A 23,452-nucleotide genomic window follows, 5' to 3' on the forward strand; every position below is an offset into this window, starting at 1 on the left:
GGACGAATGAATCCCTTATATACTTGAAGCAACTGCTCAGGAGTGAAGTAGCTACGGCATCTGTACAGCATTTCCAGCTTTCGGGAAGCAGCTTTAGCAGTGTTGTGGAAGTGTGGCTTCCTTGACATATTAGAGGAAATGGTGAGGACTAGCATATGTATTTTAGAATTTGGCAGAATGATAGCATCCTGAAATGTGATTGGTGGGAGATCATCTAATTTGGAAAGTGTAATTGGTAAATAATGAGTTTTATTACTATTGAATTTAACTAAGTTTCTACCTCCCCATTCGGAGATGCTGCACAGATCTGCATTGACAGATGTAATGATATCAGTTCTAGAAACAGATCTAGTTTGAGACTTAGGGGGAAGGGTAAAATGTGAAGAAGAGTGAAGAGCAGAATCATCAGCGTGAGAATGGATAGAATTAGTCGTAGTGTGAAGTAAATCATTGATAAAAAGAAGGAAGAGAGTAGGTGAAAGAACAGAACCCTGTGGGACACCACTATCGATAGAGAAAGGGCGAGAGTTCGATTCCTCGACAACAACTGCCATGGATCGGTTCTCAAGGAAGCTAGAAATTAGAGATCAAAGTGGGGGAGAGAAACCATAAGAGGGAAGTTTAGAAAGCAAATGCTTTGGAAATGTCGAGAGCCATGACGAAAGTTCCCCATAATCCCTAAGAGAGGATGACCAAAGATGGGTGCAATAGGAGAGCAGATCACCAGTAGATCCCGCCTGGCGAGAGCCATACTGGTGATCCGACAAAAGAGAGTGCAATGGGCAATGGGGCAATAGTTTGAGGGATTAGAATGGTCGCCCTTTTTCGGGAAGGGCTGAACCAGGGCATACTTCCAAGAAGAAGGAAAAGTTTGGGTTTTGAGGCAAAGGCAAAAGAGGTGAGCAAGCACAGGGGCCAGAACTTCAGCACACTCCCTCAGAACATGAGGGGGTATTCCGTCTGGTCCATGCACCTTATTCACATCCAACCTGAATAACACACCAGCAACCCTTGAGTGGAGATTATAGGAAAATGCATAGGTTTAGTAGGAGGAGCAGGAGTAGAACGGATAGAGTTGGAAACGTCTAAGGTGGAATTAGAGGAGAATAAGGTGCCAAAGAGATTGGCTTTATCAGGGGGAGAGTTGGCTATAGAGTTATCAGGTCGGAAGAGAGGAGGAAAAGAGAGAGTGCAGAAGTTATTACAGATGTTTTTGGTTAAGGACCAGAAGGATTTACTAGATGAAGAATTAGTCAGGTCAGCGGTCTTTCTTTTTATAAAAATACGCTTGGCCCTACGAAGAATAGCCTTACAACGATCCCTAGAAGTAATGAAAGAGGAGTGGGTAATAGGAGGAGATAGTTTCATAGCTTGATATGCCCTATCTCTCTCCCTACATGCAAGAGAGCAGGAGAGCTAGATGACATCATAAAGGGAAGATTCAAGATCCGTGAGTCGAGCTATAGGTGTACGTGTGTTGCAATAGGCGCATACACCTCTCTTGGAACAGAAAGAGGTATAAAGGCTGTAGTTGGAGACTTGAAAAGGTTTGAATGAAGCTGCTTTGGTCAGTTGAAGTTCAGATAGTAGTAGTAGGTCGGGGGAAGAGGTTAATAGATGGTGCTCCACAGAAGGAAAATTGGATCTCAGGCCGCGAATGTTGGAAATATGAAGTGCGAAAAAAGTGGTTGAACTGATGTACGTAGGTGTCACGCGGCATGCCACACATGTCTCAGTCCTGCCTTCATGCGTATGGTATCAGTGAGCTGCACCTCACTACCTACACTTATTTCTGTGAAATTTTTATGTTGGATTTGTATTGTTTTTAACAGGGATACGTGAGGGTATTAAGTACTGTACAGTAATGAGTAAAATTATGTAGAGTACAATACATATTTTAAGAAATAGCTAAAATTAAAAAAATTATGAAAAAAATAAATTTGTTATAGGCCTAACTAGTGCTATTAAGTATGAGAGCTAATATATTGCATTTGTAAACAGGTGGGCAGGAGAGGGACCAGAATTTATAGCATTTGCTAGGTTTATTTATTGATTGAATATTATATTCTCATATGATCAGGCTCTTATAGTGTATGAGTCATCATAATTAATAACATTGTCAATAATAGAAAAAATGCAATATATAATTTGACTTGAAAATAAAGGATAAACTCTATCAGAAGGTTATTCACTCAGTATTTATTCCTGGAGAGAGAGAGCTGTCCACAAACTAGCTTACGACAGGGGTCATTATAACCTACTGTATAGTATATGATATGGAATTACATTCCTGACAACATTATTTATTACCTTTGAGTGAGACATAATGGCTTAATTTGGCTACTTGTGTACGCTTAGAAAACTGATTAATATGCAGATGTATAATACTTACACTACAATATTATTTATAAAGTACTGATAAATACACTACAATTTTATTTGTTAAGTGCTGATAAATACTCCACAATATTATTTCCTAAGTGCTGAAGACATATGTTGTGGTAAGGGAGTGTTTATAAGGTGATGAGGGAGCGTGAGAATGATCAGCTGTTTGTGCTTTGTAAACAAGTAATTTAATACAACTGAATGACTCATCTGGGGTTGAGTGTGGATTTTTTTTTTCTTGGTAAAGTTGATTATTTCTATGATAATGTTATATCAACCCAGCACCAAATGAACCAAAGAAGTCCTGGGTGAGGGAGCCTCCCACCCACGCTACCTTCTGTCTGTCTGCTGCTCCCAAATACACACTCTTCTCCCATTTTTTATTATATATTTTTTTGATTCATAAGGCACACAAGCACATTGAAATAACTTAAGCAAATTCTGTCATTACCAGTACAGTAAGTCCTCACTTAATATCATGGTTCTGTTCCTGAAAACTGGGACGTTAACGGAAACGTTAACGGAGTCAGTTTTCCCCAAAGAAATAGATAAAATATGGGATTTACGTTCCTGAGCCTCCCTTTGCCCCATGAACTACATTACACATACAGAAATTCAATGGCATTCGAGCACGACTTGTCTTTGTTGCATTCATAGAAGTACCACTTCCAGCACTAACCTTAATCTTGTCCTGTTGGTCCGAATAGTACGCACTGTTGTAGGAGTTAGACCTAGAGTTGCAGCTATGTTCACAGCACATTCCCCTTTTTCAAATCGGGTTAATACATCCATTTTCGTAATAAGGGTAATGGTCTTAGTACGTTGCTTCTTCAAAACATGAGCATCAGTAGCACTTGATGGGCACTTGGAAGCCACTTCGAATGCTTAGATTACAGTATTAAGAGCGAAAACACATAAACACGCACGAACACTGTGGAAGCCTAACAAAGACTGGGGACGCTTGGGGAAGCTGTGACATTCCGCGAGTGAGAGGTAGTGTGGCAAGATGAGAGATGGTGATGAGCTATAAAAAGTAGTCCGTGCCGACGCGAAAACGACATTACAGTATATTGAGTCGTCGGGACGTTATCCGAATTATTGGTATCTAAAGAGTAGCGACGTTATAATGAAACAACTTTATCGGGGGCAACGTTAAACGATGATTTACTGTACTGTACTTTCATTTAACAAATTACAGTACGAAACAGCCATATCACTGAAAACAGTTGTTGACAACCAGACTTGTGTCTGATTTTCTTGATATAGTCCAGATAAGCAGGGTTATGTCCAGAACCCCCAACTGGGGTCTGCGCTAATTAGTCCAGTGTATCGAGGTACTACTGTATGGTTAAATATTGACCTGAGAATATGTCCTAATATGCTTTGCACATGGCCTCAAAAAGTGCTTAAAATCGGTCATATTTCAAAATTTTCTCAAGTGGCTCACAATGCCTCCTCGAACCCCCAGCTGTATGGACTCTGCGATGCTATTCCAAAACTGTAATGGTCACACTGGTAAATGAAGTAAAAACCCACATTGGAGAAATAAAAGACAAAATCTTTGAGCTGATATACTAAGACCCTCTTCAGCCACCTAACAGAACACATCAATGGAGAAAGACATAGAACGAAGAAATCAGGTCACATGACCTGTTTCCTGAGTGGAGGTAGGGTGGGGATTAGGGATAATCTTCTTGATGACAATATTCAGGATCAGGTCTGGGGTCCACTGATCTTTGTTCAGGTGAGAGTGAAGGAGGGGGGTCGATATACAGCACCCACCCCAAATTGCTATGATTTTTCATCTTTCAATACCACTGAAATATATTTGAATCACATAAGAAATTACGATAGTCATTGGTTCTTTTTTTTAACCACAGTGATTAGCCCCGGGGCAAAATGTAATAATAATGATGATGATGATAATAATAATAATAATAATAATAATAATAATAATAATAATAATAATAATAATAATAATATTAATAATAATTATAATAAAAATAATAATAATAATAATAATAATAATAATAATAATAATAATAATATTATTATTATTATTAATATTAATATTAATAATAATAATAATAAAAATAATAATAATAATAATAGTAATAATAATAATAATAATAATAATAATAATAATAATAATAATAATATAGAACCATAAAGAAATAAAAAAATAAAAAAAAAGATCAAAAGTGAGAAACAATATATGTATGTTGTGTTGTCAATAGTAAGAGAGACAATTGAGACCCTGCAATTGTGTGTAAATGAGGCAGAAAGTCAGATCAACAACCTGGGACTTGTTCACAATTTTTGTGATGCCATATGGCAGCAGGGTCTACCATTAGACAACACATTATGCTTCCAATATCTTCCCAGGCAGTAGTACCTCCCTGTTTGGTAGCTGCCTAATACCTACAACATTTAGTTGTGTTTAATAGAAAAATGTTCTGAACCTGGCTTGGTGGTGGTTTCATGTGTCACTTCCACAGCCATACTCCTGCCCCACTGGAAAAAATTCCTGTATTTTCCCATGCCTCCATATACTGTAGATGTAAAGGTTTTGGTTTAAAAGCACAGGGAAGTGAAATGAGAGTGATAGACATATATAACTTACATTGTCTTTCATGATTTTCACAAATTTAGGGGATAAGGAATGCAGGTGTAAGTTGGTAAGAGTCAGGGAGTGATAAATGATTATACGGTAGAAGACTTTGCACAGTGAAACAGATTTTGTAACTGGAAGAGGGAATAAACATTTAATAGCTAAGGAAGTCCTGTAATTCACTTAAAAATTCTCATGAGTGCTTTAAGTGATTCTTTTTCTACATTTTTTTACTACGATAGTATACTTTTTTGTGAGAGCTGCTGTACCTGTTTTTAATTTACACTATGGGGAAAAGAACTACTGGTAGGTTCAAAGATGAAACACTGACTAAAATTCTAGCTATTATACCCTGTATATCTGTTGTGTCATTCTATCACTTCTTATATCTTCTGAACAGCCGCAAGGCATCTGCTGAAGGTCGACCTGACCTAGACAACAGTGGCAAAAATGAGGGTGAGAGTTTTGGAGGTCAAGAGGTGACACCAGTTGTGTACTCATTTATGGTGGAGGAGTGCATATTAGCTGCCTATACTGCCCGCTCTGTGCCCTGCCCCCTTCATGCGGACCTGCTTTTGGCCCAGATTGCTCCAGACACTGTATGTAGACAAAATCCTGATCTGTTTAAATAGACTTTTCTTGTGCAAAGGTCTATCACTCATAGGCAAGGCTGGTACATAATTCTGAATGATATCAAATAAGTTAGTGGTATGTGTTTTCATTGATGCAGTGTTCCTGATTTTTCATATATTATTGAAAGTTTGTGTATTTTTATATTGTAGATATTATTTCTTAATTCAGTTAATAGTGTGTTTTCTCTGAAAGTAGATTGGTTGTGGGTTTAATTTCCAACTGAAGTGGAGAATTATCATTCCTGCTTGTGTGCTTAGCAATAAATAGATACTGTTCAGGCAAATCTCAAAATTCGTGGACTTGATATCCTTAGTTTCAACTATTCTTGGTAACCTAAAATCGTATTCATTGTTATTGGTATTCATCACTGGAGTAAAACATTAAGTGCTATTTGTGGAGTCTTTGGTGGAGTGGATAATTTTGTGAAGTAGAAGTGACATTTCATATTTGTTAGGTTGACTTTGTAAATAATCAGAGAAAGCCACATGTATGTAAAGTGTATTTCATTTCATATCTGTGTTGACAGAAGAGTATTTTAACTTCAAAATTTTCTTTTTGGCAGGTATTTTTGGACTTGGGTGACCGTTATCTTGTGCGCCCCGAGGTAATCAAGCAGGGAAAGTTACTAGGTCGTGGTGGGTTTGGCTTTGTCTTCCAAGGCACTTGCCGAAACAGAATAAATGGTGCACCTATGGATGTAGCACTAAAAATGTTACAGCCTGTGGATCCAGGCAACAGTGCCCGTCAGAGTGCTATTGTTGCATACAAGGTAAAAGGAAACAAGATTTACTGGTTCCTTTGGTATGATTGATAATGGTTTGATTGCTGTTAACCCCTTGTATATGGGATCCCCTCTGAGCTGAATAAAATTGTCTGGCATTAACCAAATAAAATACTAAAAGTGACATCCCCTTTGTGAAAGGTTTGAATACCAATATTATCTTTTTTGTCTTTATCTAGCAGGGGCCTTTTTATTACAAGATATAGGGGAGTAATTATACAGTATTTCATTACCTAAATTGCAAAGATAAGCTTTTCCATGTAGATAGTAGTAGGGTCGGGATATGTCGCGAGATAGTGTCCAAGGATGTTCGATATATACTAAATCACGATATATAATTACATGTAATCAATGGGGAAAATAGGATTAGGTTCTGGAGGCCAATAAAAGTGACTAAACTTGACATAAAATGGCACAGTCTAAGGTTAACAGAATGTAAGTTACATTGCTGGAATCCTTGCAAGACAGCAAATAATTTGAATAAAGACATATATATTGCACATGAGATAAAAATTTTAGTAATTTGTACTAAAATGTATACTAATTGTACTAAAATTTTTATGTCTATTCAAATTATTCACTATCTTACAAGAATTCCAGCAATGTTAATTATATTCTCTTAAGTTAATTATTGACATTTGAAAAGAAAAAAAACATAAACTCCCCCTATATGACAGATAAATATATACCACTAGGTGACCTTTGTCTGGCTCTGGCCCAGCTGTCAAAATAATAAATCGACTCCCTTCTGACTTCCAGAAAGAGTGACTGTGGTTGTCTTAGGCTTAAAGTTTTGATCTTATAAAATGTCACAGACTAAAGTTAACAGAATATAAATTGCATTGCTGGAATCCTTGCAAGACAGTGAATACAGTTAACCCTCACTTTACGCGGTTAATGTAACCCGCAGGGTCCCGCGTAAAGTGAGAAACGCGTAAAGTGAATAACATAACATATGGGATGAATTGAAATAGAGTCCGGACCGACCCACAAACTCCACTTTTTGACGACACACAACTATGTTGTAGTAAAAATTTTATCTTAACTTTATGATGGTATGAAAAAACAAGTAATATAGAAGAGGTTAGGTTAGGAAAAATAAAGGTTAACATAGGAAAAATAAAGGTTAGGTTAGAAAAACTAAAAGTTAGGTGGAACACTACGGTAGTAGAAGAGATGAGTCGGCATACGGGGATGGAGGCTGGTTCCGAGGCAGAGGGCAGATTACTGGCCCTCAGGTGAATCACCATTACTAGGTGAATCACCATCACTGTCAATTACAGTTGTCAGGGCTTCCCTGACAAATCCCTCAAAGTCATCTTCACTGTCACTATCACTGGCTTGGGCTGGCTGTGGTGGGTTGCGGGCGAAGAACTCGGTTATGCTTTTTTGACGGCTGGTGTTTATGTTGTCTTGATACACCGTGATGTACGGCTCCATAGCCTGCACCAGCCGGGTATGGAAGACTTCATAGCGGTCATCGTCATTGTCGCGGGAAAGGAAGGACTTCATTTTCTCTGCACACTCCATGGCACCCTTAATATCACTATGAGTTAAACTGTGTTCTTCGGAGAATGACGCACCTTCTTCCTCCTCTTCACTGACGTGATCTTCCAACATCTCGTCGGCAGTCACTTCAGGATCTCTGATCACCTCCAGGATGTCGTCGTTGGTGGTCTCGGAGAAGCCTGGAACTGTAACAGTCTGCACAGCTTCTCTGGCAAGGTCCACTGCTACTGCAACATTCTGAACCTCACCAGTCACAGATTGACTCCTCCTCTCACCTGGTATTCCATGCAACACATGTCTCCATGCGTGACGAATTGTAGCAATAGACAGCTGATCCCATGACTCCACCAAGAAGTCCACAGCTTTCTTGATGTTAAATACTCTCCAGAATTGTTTGAACAGTATTTTTTGCTGTGCCAACTGTTGATCCTCATCTTCGCTCTTGCTATCGGTGGTGGTGTCACTCAGGTTACGCAACTCTTCCCTGGTGTTGGTGTAGTCGTTCAGGAGTTTGAATTTTTTTGTTGAGAATGCAGCTTTTACATTACAGATTAACTCTTGGTCCATGGGCTGTAATATAGACGTAGTGTTGGGAGGAAGGAAGACCACTTTTACGTTGGGGTGACGATCTAACAGTAGGGGCGAGTGTCCTGGTGCGTTGTCCAGCAGCAACAAAATATTGAATGGCACATTCTGTCGCTCACAGAATTTCTTTACATCGGGAACAAAACAGTCATCACACCAGGAGAGGGACAGTGTAGAGAACATCCACGCCTTACGTGCGGTCAGCCAGTGGACATTTAGCTTGGTCATGTCCATGGTTTTGTAGGCGTGCGGCTTGCGTGCTGTGTGGATCACCGATAACTTGAGCCTACAGGTACCGGAGGCATTGGTGGTAAACAGGACGGTGATGCGTTCCTTCTGCATCTTCCGGCCCCGAATCCTGCTGGCATTGTTTACAACGAAGGACTTGGAAGGTAACTTTTTCCAGAAAAGACCAGATTCGTCCATGTTAAACACCTGGTCGTCACTGTACTGTCCTTCCTCCATAATCTCACGTAAAAACGGAGGAAATTCCCTAGCCGCAGCACGGTCAGCACTCGCTTCTTCACCACCAATGTTCCGGATCTTAAACCTCTGTAACCACCCAGAGGAAGCATTAAAGGGTTTGGGCTCTGTAATTCCCATCTTTCGTGCCACTGCCATGTACAGTTCAAGTGCGTAGTCCTTAACAGAGCGCGTGTCGACCGCCATGTTCCATCGCGCCTGACGCACCAAGTACCTCACAAGTAATTTTTCTGTCTTGAGAAGCACCTGGTTGTGAAAATACTTGATTATAGAAGCACCTGTAGACTTTGTGATCTTCATGTGCTCCTTTATCTTGGCTGCATCCTTCTTTATTGTTCGAATCGTAGATTCATTCACACCATGCTGGCGCGCCAAATCAACCTGCCTTGTTCCTTTCTCCAACTCTTGGATGATGGTATACTTCACCTCGTAGCTTAAGGAACGTCGTGTCTTCTTTGGCTTAGTGCCGCTGGGTCCAGGTAAGGAAAGGTTTCTCTCTGGGGGTGGTGGTCCGGCGGAAGCCATTTTACGGAACAATGGATGCACGATTACACGGTGTGGCCTTGAGGGATGAAACTGCCGCGGCTAGGTCAAGCGTCGTCTTTCCTCCCTCCCTCCCTCCCCCGGGTGGACACGTCATAATACTTTAAGCCAATTACAGCTAGCAGCAGAGGGGGGTAGGGATGCATGGCCAATCACAGTCCGATACGTCATATGACGTCAGTGATAACGCAACAAAGACACACACTGCGCAACCTTACAGCGCAGCTTGCCCAAGCGGAGGGAGGAGGAGGGAGAGGCGAGGAGCACAGGCAGGCAGGCGGGCGGGTGGCGGGTGGGGCGAATCTAAAAATAGCGTCGCTCCGGACACTCTCCGCGTAATGGGGTTCACGTACCGCGTAATGTGAGCACGTTAGGTTCTGGCAAGGCACCGCGTAAACGTGGAAACGCGGAATGCGGGACCGCGTAAAGTGAGGTTTAACTGTAATTTGAATTCAGACATATATTTTGCACGAGAGAAATTTTTTTTAGCCCTTTGTAATAAAATTACTAATTAAAACTAAAATTTGTATGTCTATTGCAAACTATAGCATGGTTATATTCAAACTAATCACTATCTTATAAGAATTCCAGCAATGTTAATTATATTCAGGGCTGGCCTTAGGAGGTGCGGGGCCCAATTGGGAAAAATTTTGGTGGGCCTCAGGTTCCCAGCCAAGGTCTGTAGAATCATAGAAATATAAATAAAGTCTATTATAGACTTTATATCTCTATGGTAGAATGGAAAGTAATCGAAATGTGCGCTTAAAAAGTGCAAGCGAGTTAATGGAACAAACAGATCTAAGCTACATTTTAATATAAAATTGCATACATGTAAACCTACAAGTAACAAGCAAAATGTGTAGATCACCTCTGAAAAGTACATACTGTAGTTACAATACCACTTGTTTTAGTGACTGTGAAATGATATGGTGTTACATATATATTGCAATGTGTTGTTGTGTGTACTTGACGAGCCGAGAGTAGATTACTCTAGCGCGGGGCCCCCTTAGGCGCGGGTCCCAATTGGGAGCAATTGGTCCAATTGGCTTAAGACCGGCCCTGATTATATTCTCCCAGGTCAGGTCAGTGACATTTTATAAGAGAAAAACTTAAAATCACTCTTCAGGACAGATAAATAAATAAACTGTCAAACATATCACCTCACCTTCTCCCCCCATCTTCCCAGCCAGGGTTGGGTGGTTTTAGGCTTTAAATTTTTATCTTATATAGTATCACAGGCTAAAGTTAGGAGAATATAATTTGATTGCTGGAATCCTTGCAAGACTGCAAATAATTTGAATATAAACGTCATATTTTTTGCACAAGAGATAAAAATGAATTACAGTACCTGTATCACATTACAGTAGTGATTTAAGAGTTCTAGTTTATATATATATATATATATATATATATATATATATATATATATATATATATATATATATATATATATATATATATATATATATATATATATATATATATATATATACAGTATTACCCCGCTTAACGCGCTTTCACTTAACGCGTTTTCGCATATACGCGGTGCCTTGCCAAAGCTGAACTTTCACTTAACGCGGATTTTTCCACAGCAACGCGGTGAGTGTCCGGCTCGAGAGCTATTTTTAGATTCGCACCACCCGCCACCCTGCCTGACTGCCTGTTTTAGCTCATAAAATTCATACAAATTACCCAGCCAGAATATAATTTACATTGCTGGAATTCTTATAATTTGGTGATCATTTTGAATATAAACAACATATATTTTGCATTAAACATACAATTTTTAGATAAAAATTGTTCTCTAGGTAATTATGTTATCTTTTGTCCAAAATATATGACATTTATATTCAAAATATTCCTGGTCTTACAAGGAATCCAGCAATGTCAATTATATTATCCTAACTTTAGTTTGAGGTATTATTTATTAAAATTTAGTGGTTATCCCACACATCTCCTTGGGACGGTTGGTGGGGGGTGGGGGGTGGGGGGGAGGGAGGGACCGACCGACCGACCATCTGTTACCCGGTGAAGAATTATTTTTTTTTTTAACTGAAGATATTTGTTTTAGCTCATAAAATTCATACAAATTACCCGGTCAGAATATAATTTACATTGCTGGAATTCTTATAATTTGGTGATCATTTTGAATATAAACAACATATATTTTGCATTAAACATACAATTTTTAGATAAAAATTGTTCTCTAGGTAATTATGTTATCTTTTGTCCAAAATATATGACATTTATATTCAAAATATTCCTGGTCTTACAAGGAATCCAGCAATGTCAATTATATTATCCTAACTTTAATCTGAGGTATTATTTAATACTAAATGTTAAAAACTCTTGAATGGAGGATTGGTGGGGGGTGGGGGGAGGGTTGGGACTGACCGCGCGGTTGGAAGAGGGGGGGAGGCAAGGTGGGGTACTTTGATTGACAGATAGTGTTGAAGAATATTTTTTTTTTTTTATTAACTGTAGATATTTGTTTTAGCTCATAAAATTCATACAAATTATCCGGCCAGAATATAATTTACATTGCTGGAATTCTTATAATTTGGTGATCATTTTGAATATAAACAACATATATTTTGCATTAAACATACAATTTTTAGATAAAAATTGTTCTCTAGGTAATTATGTTATCTTTTGTGAAAAATATATGACATTTATATTCAAAATATTCCTGGTCTTACAAGGAATCCAGCAATGTCAATTATATTATCCTAACTTTAGTTTGAGGAATTATTTATTACTATACCTGGTTTTCCCCCAAAAATTTCTCAGAGGGAAGAGCCAGTGAGTGTAGTGTGAGAAGAGGGGGAGGGAGTTGAGTCCATTATTTGAATGGACATTAACTTGGCGACTGTATTTCTCTATTTCTCTTAAGTATTAATTGTGTGCATGTACCATCATAAAATTAAGATGTTATTTTTACTACAACATAGTTATTTGTCGTCAAAAAGTGGAGTTTGGGGGTCGGGCTGGGTTCTATTGGAATTAATCCCATATGTTCTGTTATTCACTTAACGCGGTTTTCACTTAACGCGGGACCCTCTGGGTTCAATTGACCGCGTTAAGTGGGGTACCACTGTATATATATATATATATTTATATATATATATATATATATATATATATATATATATATATATATATATATATATATATATATATATATATATATATATATATATATATATATATATATATATATATATATATATATATATATATATATATATATATATATATATATATATATATATATATATATATATATATATATATATATATATATATATATATATATATACAGGTTGTACCTCTCTAGGCCGGCATTCTGTGGTCTGGAACGATTTTATTTTGCCCATGGAGAAAATTAATTTGAGTCTGGTACTTTCGATGTTTGGCTAAATTTGGCCTTATTTACCCTACTTTTTTGGCGAATTACTACCTGTAATAAAGCAACATCCTAATAAACCAACGAAAATAACAGATAAGTTAAAGAAAAACTAAAAACAACACAGAAAAAGTTTTTATGTTCTACAGCTTCAGCTAGAGTTGAACCTGATGACCTGGCAACTTTGTCATCCGAGTAAAAACACACACACCAACATTGGCTGTCCTTATGTTTTCAACTTTACTACCACTGGTGGGTAGAATTTTTTTTTAAATTCAGAAACATTAATTAAAATATATATGAACAGTAAATAAGTGTTGCTTTCATATTCTTATGTAGAGTAATGACAATATGTTCACATGTGCGCACTTACATATGCGCAGTCTCACTTTTTTCCTTTACCATTAATGGTTAGCTACTTTTATTGTTCCATTTATTAACATTAAATAACATTACTTAAAACAACCATATTAATTTTTTACATTAATTTTACTACAGCTACAACCAGGGTCCTATTTTCTTCAGTTTTATATGTAGAACCAGTCAGTTACTGGTTTTGTAAACAACGAAAACAATGCCGTTTGTCTCCTCGTGTGCTTTAATATTCTACGTATTATTAATGAATTGTATTGTTCATTTTGCATATATAAAGATTAATTCAATCAAATACATATTCAGTAATAAACAATAATGAATCTTTTGTACATATTCTTAAAAAGATAAATGACGCGGTAGCCTTAAATGCGCACGTATATGTTGGCGTTCCCAATCCATCTCTTTTTTTTTCTTTCCCATTAGTGGTTAGCTACTTCTATTGTTCCATTAAATAACATTTCTTAAAACATACAGTATACAGTACAGTGACCCCTCGGTTAACGAACTCAATCCGTTCCAGAAGGTCGTTCGTTAACCGAAACCATTGTTTCAATGGGTTTTTGGGTAATTGGTTCCAGCTCACCGAAAATTGCCTAAATTCAACAAAAAAGGTAGAAAAGTACACTTACTTTGAGGTGTGTATGTAGAAGGCTCCTGGATGATGATGATGGGAATTAGAATGGGGGTGGAGGAGAAGGGAGAAGAGAAGGCATTGGGGTGGAAGAGAAGTCACCCCATGGTGCCATTTCACCCATAGAATTTTAGTTCTCTTGGTGTAATTCAAGATTATTTTTTTAAATCAACACTGCACTGCATTATATATTGTCAATATATAAAATAAATTTCAAAATGACCAATAATTTGCTTGCAAACACAGAAAAAAGCGTTTAGTTGAAGAGAGTCTCAAGCAAGATGTTACCTCCAGTGAAAACAGAGAGAGACTAACTCCTGTTTGCTGTGTAAAGAAGCTGGATGCCGTGCATTAAACTAGTCACTTTACCTTCAATTATGTTCAATAATTGTTCAAATGACTAAAAAATTGAATATTAAACTTTTAAAATTATTGAATACTGTAGTATAAACTTCTTGATATTTACTAAAATAGTAAAGAATTTAAGCCCTAGAACCGATTAATGTATTGGCGGAATGATACTAAAGCTGGTTGCCCGGTCAGTGCAAGCGAAAACATGTTGAGGTCGGTTCGTAAGAAATTCGTTAACCGAATTTTTGTTCGTTAACCGAATTGAAGGTCCTTATGGAAGGCAGTTCGTTAACCGAAATTTCGTTAACCGAGGCGTTCGTTAAACGAGGGGTCACTGTATATTAATTTTTTTACATTAATTTTACTACAGCTACAACCAGGGTCTTAATTTCTTCATTTTCTCGTGTAGAACTTTCGTCCCGGACTTTCGGCTGTAAACACAAACGAAAACAATGGCGTCCCAGCTCCTCTTGTGTGACCATATTATTATTCATTTATATTGTTTAAGGTTCATTCGGAAACATTATTTAAAGAATATCGTTTGCAATTTTCAATAATTGTATTGTTGTGGGGGAAAAGAGGGTAAAAAGCGACACAAAAGATATGAAAAGGTCACACTTGGGAATGCATCTCATTATTATTGCTTTATTTTAATGGTAATTAATGATTCGCGATAAGACGATTCACCTTACACTGCAATATTGGAGGACACGTTAACGTCGTTATTCGAGGCTTTACTGTATAGTGATTTAAGGGCAATTTAGGAGTGCTTCTGACTTTACACTAGGTCCCAAGAACGTAACCCCTGTGGGTAGCTAAGTAGCTCAGGCGCCAGAAATTCTCGCTTAATCCAAGCCACTAACGCTGCTGAGATACGCGTGCCTGCTGTGCTGAACTTTCACTTAACGCGCATTTTCATCATATACGCCAGAGTGTCCGCCCGAGAGCTATTTTAGATTCAGACACTTCACCCGGGCCACCCTGCCTTGACTGCCTGTTTTAGCTCATAAAATTCGCAATTATTTTAAATAGTAAATATAATTTACATTGCTGAATTTTATATTTAGATTACTTTGAATATAAACAAATATATATTTTTGTGATAAACATACAATTTTTAGATAAAAATTGTTCTCTAGGTAATTATGTTATCTTTTGTCCAAAATATATGACATTTATATTCAAAATATTCCTGGTCTTACAAGGAATCCAGCAATGTCAATTATACTATCCTAACTTTAGTTTGAGGTATTATTTATTAAAATTTAGTGGTTATCCCACACATCTCCTTGGGACGGTTGGTGGGGGTGGGGGGGAGGGAGGGACCGACCGACCGACCATCTGTTACCCAGTGAAGAATTATTTTTTTTTTTATTAACTGAAGATATTTGTTTTAGCTCATAAAATTCATACAAATTACCCGGTCAGAATATAATTTACATTGCTGGAATTCTTATAATTTGGTGATCATTTTGAATATAAACAACATATATTTTGCATTAAACAAAATTTTTAGATAAAAATTGTTCTCTAGGTAATTATGTTATCTTTTGTCCAAAATATATGACATTTATATTCAAAATATTCCTGGTCTTACAAGGAATCCAGCAATGTCAATTATATTATCCTAACTTTAATCTGAGGTATTATTTAATACTAAATGTTAAAAACTCTTGAATGGAGGATTGGTGGGGGGTGGGGGGAGGGTTGGGACTGACCGCGAGGTTGGAAGAGGGGGGGAGGCAAGGTGGGGTACTTTGATTGACAGATAGTGTTGAAGAATATTTTATTTTTTTTATTAACTGTAGATATTTGTTTTAGCTCATAAAATTCATACAAATTATCCGGCCAGAATATAATTTACATTGCTGGTATTCTTATAATTTGGTGATCATTTTGAATATAAACAACATATATTTTGCATTAAACATACAATTTTTAGATAAAAATTGTTCTCTAGGTAATTATGTTATCTTTTGTGAAAAATATATGACATTTATATTCAAAATATTCGTGGTCTTACAAGGAATCCAGCAATGTCAATTATATTATCCTAACTTTAGTTTGAGGAATTATTTATTACTATACCTGGTTTTCCCCCAAAAATTTCTCAGAGGGAAGAGCCAGTGAGTGTAGTGTGAGAAGAGGGGGAGGGAGTTGAGTCCATTATTTGAATGGACATTAACTTGGCGACTGTATTTCTCTATTTCTCTTAAGTATTAATTGTGTGCATGTACCATCATAAAATTAAGATGTTATTTTTACTACAACATAGTTATTTGTCGTCAAAAAGTGGAGTTTGGGGGTCGGGCTGGGTTCTATTGGAATTAATCCCATATGTTCTGTTATTCACTTAACGCGGTTTTCACTTAACGCGGGACCCTCTGGGTTCAATTGACTGCGTTAAGTGGGGCACCCTAATATTGGAAAATTTTGATAATTTTGGTAGTAGTGATAAATTTGAAATGTTTCCTGCACGATTTCCTCCTCAAAATAAAAAAAATTATAGCTATATATTGTATAGGAAAATGTCGATAATTTTGGTAGCCGCGATATAAAAAAATCGCTATACTGTATATCCCGACCCTACTATAGTCAGAATTCAATGTTTTGGAAAATGAGTCAATTTAATGTGAAACACTTTTGTGCATTATTTTTTTTTTTAGTACTGTACTGTACAGTATTGGTAAATTTTATAGTTTAGTTATATTATATACTATTGATGAATTTTATCTTCAGGCTGCCCAGAGCAAGTGGGAACGAGACCCTCTTCAGTATGCATGTAAAGCCTATTGCTCAGCAAGGCAGGAGGTTAATATCCTACTGTCTCTGCGCCACCCGCACATTGTGCCACTTGTTGGTGTTTGTCCACGTCCACTTGCTTTAGTCCTAGAATTAGCACCTCAAGGAGCTTTGGATCAGTGTCTGAAACACTACCAGCGATCAGGAGCCAGATTATCCCTCCACACACTTCAAGCTGTAATACTACAGGTAGGATATTTCTTCATATTTCAAATTTAGTGATTGAGGTAAAACAAAATTTATGGTATACAGTATATAGGTTAAGCTACATTGTTGTGGTTTTGAGAAAGGTAAACTTAAATTTTCTTAAGATTCATTTCTTGTTTTAAATCTAAAGGAAAGTGCTGTAATTTTTTGTAAACAGGTTGCGAAGGCTCTGGAGTATCTCCATGGCCAACACATCATCTACCGTGACCTGAAGAGTGAGAATGTACTGGTGTGGGAATTGCCACCACCATTCCACCACCAACCCCATCCTAGAATAGATGTCCGATTAGCAGACTATGGTAAGTACTGTATACATTTATTGAAAAAAATATGCGGGGATCAAATGTTTTGATCATTACGTCACAATTTCAGTAGAGTATTTTAATTTTTTTAATTTTTTTTTTATTTTTTATTTTTTTTTTTTTAGGGATTAGCCCACCTGGGCACAGGATACTGACCCTCATCAGGACCTGGGGGGAAAAATATAATAATAATAATAATAATAATAATTAAAAAATTCATATTAAATTTTATAAACAATGCAAAAATAAAAATAAAATAATATTAGTAATTATTATAATAATAAAGAACCATAAAGAAATGCAAAAATGAAAAAAATGTCAAGAGTGAGAAACAATATACTGTATGTATGTTGTGTTGTCAAAGTGAGAGAAACAATTGAGACCTGCAATTGTGTGTAAATGAGGCAGAAAGTCAGATCAGCAACCATTAGACACATTATGTTTTCAATATCTTCCCATTTTGGGTGATAGTAAATCACTTTCCGTGTTAAAAAAAAATTCCAGGCAAATCCTGATTAATTATGATTTCATTTCCAAAAATTTGCATAAAAATAATGTCCCCAAATTTACAAGAATTTTTTTCCTTTGCTACACTACTACTACAGGTTGTACCTCTCTAGTCCGGCATTCTGTGGTCCGGAAACTCCCGTGGTCCGGAACGATTTTAGTTTGTCCAATAGGTAGATAGGCAGCTTTTTTTTTATTTATTTTTTTACTTATCTGAATTATTATTATTATTACAGGAGTATTAAATTTTTGCCCCTCAGGCCCCAATGTGGGTCAGTGACCTATGCCCGGGTGGGCTAATCCCCATAAACATAAAAACAACAAAGCCGCGGGAAATTAAAGTTTGTTTACATCCGGCAGTTCGGCTGCTCTCTCTCTCTCTCTGCTTGTCTATACAGAGTACAACATTTAACCCGTCAATATATATGAGCAGTAAATAAGTGTTGCTTTCATATTCTTATGTAGAGTAATGACGATATGTTTTCACATGTGCGCACTTACATACGCGCAGTCTCACTTTTTTTTTTTACCATTAATGGTTAGCTACTTATATTATTCCATTTATTAACATTAAATAACATTACAGGTACTTCAAACAACCATATTAATTTTTTTTCCATTAATTTTACTACAGCTGCAATCAGGGTCTTATTTTCTTCAGTTTTATATGTAGAACCAATCAGTCACTAGTTTTGTAAGCTTTAACATAAACAATGCCGGCAGCCGTCTCGTCTCATCGTGTGTTTTAATATTCCACATATTATTAATAAATTGTATTGTTAATTTTGCACACACAAACATTAATTCAATAAAAACAAATTCAGAAACATTAATTAAAATATATATGAACAGTAAATAAGTGTTGCTTTCATATTCTTATGTAAAGTAATGACGATATGTTTTCACGTGTGCGCACTTACATACGCGATCTCTCTTTTTTCTTTACCATTATCGTTAGCTACTTCTATTGTTCCATTTATTAACATTAAATAACATTACTTAAAACAACCATATTAATTTTACTACAGCTACAACCAAGGTCTTATTTTCTTCAGTTTTATATGTAGAACCAGTCAGTCACTGGTTTTGTAATCAACGAAAACAATGCTGTGTCATTTCCTCGTGTGTTTTAATATTCTACGTATTATTAATGAATTGTATTGCTCATTTTGCACACATAAACATTAATTCAATAAAAAAGACATTCAGTAATAAACAATAATGCATCTTTTGTACATAAGAGAAATGACGCTGTTTACACGATTATGCACGTCGTCTGCATGTTGGCGGGCCGTTCAAACCCGTCGAAATTCAAGATTCCGCCGTCAAAATTTTTATTTTTATTTTTTGTGTGTTCCAATAAAATACGTTAAGAATTATAAACTCGCGAAATTTGAGAAGCTACTATACGACATTTAACCCTTCAATATGTCTTCAAAGAGACCATGATGCAGAGAAAGTGGTGCTAGTGCTTCCAAGCATAAGCACAAGTCATTATCTATCCAGGAAAAGGGTGAATTTTCATGGTCCGGTACCGGTCAGGTCCCGAGGTTGCCGGACTAGAGAGGTACAACCTGTACTACTTTTTTTTTTTTAATACGTGGCCTCCATCCTCCCCCTGTAGCCACACCTTCGCTGCCATTTTTTTTACCTTAAAATTAAATATCCTAATACACCACTATTTTCCTATTTAGGTATCAGTCGATCAAGTTTGCCCACTGGTACAAAGGGTTTTGGAGGGACTGAAGGCTTTATGGCTCCTGAGATGATGCGACATAATGGAGAAGAGGAGTATACTGAGAAGGTATGGTATGCTACTTCAACTGTATTTAAAACACAAAAAAATAATGTGGATTTTTAACTTTTGAGTACATTGAATGGTCAGATATTGCAAAATTTTTGAAGGCTTCATACTAATATGCTTGATTGATCATTCTTTTGACATCTTCTGAATTTCATGTATTGTGACTTTAAGCAGCTCCTTTATGGCTTATAAATATCTAGGGTGATCTATCTCTCCCCCTCCCCCATACCTACAGTAATTGTGGAAATAGACTACAGTATTATATTAAGATGATATGATTGGTGAAATAAAAGAAGAACATTTAAGTTGGAAATTATACAAAGGATTAATATTTGAATGATTAAAAAGGGAATTTTTAGTTGAGATTTTTCTTTTGTTCAGTCCACATACAGTAAAAGTAAAAGTAGTACTGTATTGGACTGAAATGTAAATCTGATCAAGTTGGTGCTTGTATGCAATCTTATCACTTACTTGTATAACTTACCCTTTTTCATTTAACAGGTTGATTGTTTTTCATTTGGTATGTTCATGTACGAGCTGCTCACAACGCACCAGCCATATGAACATTGTGACAACGTCAAGGAGCACGTCCTGGAGGGTGGCAGGCCAGCTCTTACACACAGAGTAATTACTAAGATAGTTTTGTAATTTTATTATGGTTTTATAATTAGATAAGTTATCACAGAATTGATTGCATTTTTATTCTCAGAATATTTTGTCTTCGGAAAGATTTGTCCATTTCTCGCATATAATACATATATATTAATTTTAGGGATTTATTTCATTATAATACGATGATCATAGGTTGTCTCCTTTGTGTAGGGGCTTAAGGGGGTTAAGGGGATAACCTCATTCGGGATGTCATGCTTTGGAGGCTGATATACTGATGCCTCACCCCTTTCCCGCTCCCACGATCCACACTAACTCATGGGAATATTCATTTTCTTTTACTGTATTTTCTTTGTCTTTTTACGGAATTATAATCTTCTTGCACACTCTGTATAGAAATGTGTGTATGTGTGTGTGTGTGTGTGACATTACACTTGATGGAGAGAGGTGGGTGATTCAGCCTCGCAATACAGCTCATTGCCTCCACTTTTTTTTTTACGGGGATTAGCCCACCTGGGCACAGGGTCACTAACCCACATTGGGGCCTTGGGGGGCGAAAATGTAATACAAAAAAAAATCAGTAAATAAAATTCATAATGAAAATACAAAATTAAAAGTAAAATAATTCACAGTAAATAAAATTTATAAAAAATTAAAAATAAAATAATAAAATAATGATAACACTAATAATAATAATAACACAATAATAATAATATCAATAATAGAGAACCATAAAGAATTAAAAAAATAAAATAAATAAATAAAAATATGTGAGAAACGATATACAGTATGTATGTTATGTTGTCAAAGTAAGAGAAACAATTGAGACCCTGTAATTGTGTGTAAATGAGGCAGAAAGTCAGATCAGCAACCTGGGACTTGGTCATAATTTTCGTGATGCCATATGGCAGCAGGGTCTACCATTAGACAATACATTATGCTTCCAATATCTTCCCAGGCGGTAATTCCTCCCTGTTTGATAGCTGCCTACGACATACCACATACCTATGCTCTTCATTTTTCTCATTTTATAATTTGATATTATATTTTCCTTATTTCCAAGCCACATTAGAGTCCAGGAATATCCCGGTTATCACAAGGGATGCTTTCCTAAAAGTCATTGCGATTAATGAGGCTGCGAATGTCAAGGCAATTTTCCCCTTATGAATGAATGTAAATGGGGGGGAGGGGGGGTTGCATTCCCAGCTGGCAACTTTCACCACATATTTCTCGATATATACTCTTCATTGCCCGTGGCTGGTAGGGACCAGGGTCACGTGTATACTGTAGTACAGTACCAGTAAATATGAGGAATAAATCAAAATTATACTAATAAATAAAAGGAAAGAAAAAATATCGCACTGCCAGTTGGCAATAATTCACTATGCACTGGAGACTGGAGCGGCTGAGATCACCACCGCTCCCTCCTCACACAATCTGGGCGACTCCAGCCGGCTGTCGTAAGAAGTGTTAATTATCTTTATGTTTTTGACCTTATGATAATCATTTCTTATGTTTTTTTGCACATTCTGTACTGAGATTGTGTGCATGTAACAGTAAATGAAATGAAGAGAATTTCTTATACCTTAGTAAGGAAACACCACTACACACATTAGTATAAATATTTGGCTAATAATAGGGACAGAAAGATAAATACTGATAGGCTAAATTCAATGGCATTTTTATAGAAAATAGTATACCTATATATAAATAAACTAAATCATTTTGTATTGTACTCACTGATGGGCGGAGGTGGTGGAGCGAATGTGCGCTGGTCCGGATAATAAGCACTGCTGTGGGGGTTAGACCTAGCGCAGCAGCAACGTCCACAGAACGTTCACCTTTCTCAAAACGGTTTAAAACCTTCATTTTTGTAGCAAGGCTAATGGTCTTACACTGCAGTCTTACACTATTATCAGTAGCACTTGTTGGGCATTTGGAAGCCATTTCGAATGGTTAGAGTGCAGTATCAAAAAACACTTAAACATGCACGAACGCTGTGGAAACCTAACAAAGACTGGGGACGCTGTGACACTCTGCGAGTGAGAGCGTAGTGAGCCAATATGAGAGAGGGTGATGCGTCGTATAAAGTGGTCCATGAAATGTTATACTGCGGGACGTTATCCGAATCATGGATATCTAAAGAATAGCGACATTATAACGAAACAACGTTATCGGGGGCAACGTTAAACAAGGGCTTACTGTAGATGATAAAAATAATACATGTGTGACTAATATTAATTTTCCAAGCCAACCTATATTATGCAATCTATTACCATACATTAAAGTGTGTGGTTGTGGACTGAACAGCTAACTCGCCCTGCGCGTGGTCGTGTGGTTGACAGAAGTGCATGGAATGTATGGTGGTCAAACTCACAAACTCTAGGTCGAATGTAGGAATTGCTTTTACTTTTTACTTTTATCCTCTTCACCACTGATCGGCTCGTTAGCCGTTTGGGCGATCAGTTATGTCTCTTTTATGCACGGTTGGCAAGTACTGGGCATGCACTGGCTCCTGAATGTATCTGAACCTGCTCCATTGTTGGTCAAGTCTGGTCTTGAAAGAGCTCACACTCAGTGCCGTCACCACACTCTGGCAGATTGTTCCAAGAGTTCACAACTCTCACTCCGAAAAAGTTACCCCTCACAATTATCCGGACTTGTGTCTTCTTTAACCTTGAGCTGTGTCCCCTTGTGGGGCGAGCATCCGCCAGCTCCAGGTAAGGACACTCGACTGAGTAGTGCCCTCTGAGATGCTTGTACACCTCAATCAGATCTCCCCTTGCCAATCTGAAAATGTACACATTTTAAGTTTACATACATAGATTTATTGACTTAAATTATCTTACATTTTATACATTGCTTCAATATGTTTTGTTTCAAAGTGTTAGTGGTACAGCGGTAACACACATAACTCTCACCAATATG

At 37.0% G+C, this 23,452-nt stretch overlaps 1 protein-coding gene across 1 annotated transcript in view; it reads left to right on the forward strand.

Annotated features, from left to right (window-relative positions):
- Positions 1 to 23,452, forward strand: part of LOC121876157 (leucine-rich repeat serine/threonine-protein kinase 1-like) — a 227,373-nt gene that overhangs the window by 156,362 nt on the left and 47,559 nt on the right. Inside the window, exons 34-39 of the mRNA XM_042381100.1 lie at positions 5,397 to 5,595; positions 6,192 to 6,398; positions 17,033 to 17,284; positions 17,460 to 17,601; positions 19,806 to 19,915; positions 20,417 to 20,539. Coding sequence (XP_042237034.1) covers positions 5,397 to 5,595; positions 6,192 to 6,398; positions 17,033 to 17,284; positions 17,460 to 17,601; positions 19,806 to 19,915; positions 20,417 to 20,539 — 1,033 coding nt within the window. The remainder of the gene's footprint in view (positions 1 to 5,396; positions 5,596 to 6,191; positions 6,399 to 17,032; positions 17,285 to 17,459; positions 17,602 to 19,805; positions 19,916 to 20,416; positions 20,540 to 23,452) is intronic.

This window comes from Homarus americanus, unplaced genomic scaffold (assembly GCF_018991925.1).
Source record: "Homarus americanus isolate GMGI-L3 unplaced genomic scaffold, GMGI_Hamer_2.0 scaffold33468, whole genome shotgun sequence".
Classification (NCBI taxonomy): domain Eukaryota; kingdom Metazoa; phylum Arthropoda; class Malacostraca; order Decapoda; family Nephropidae; genus Homarus; species Homarus americanus.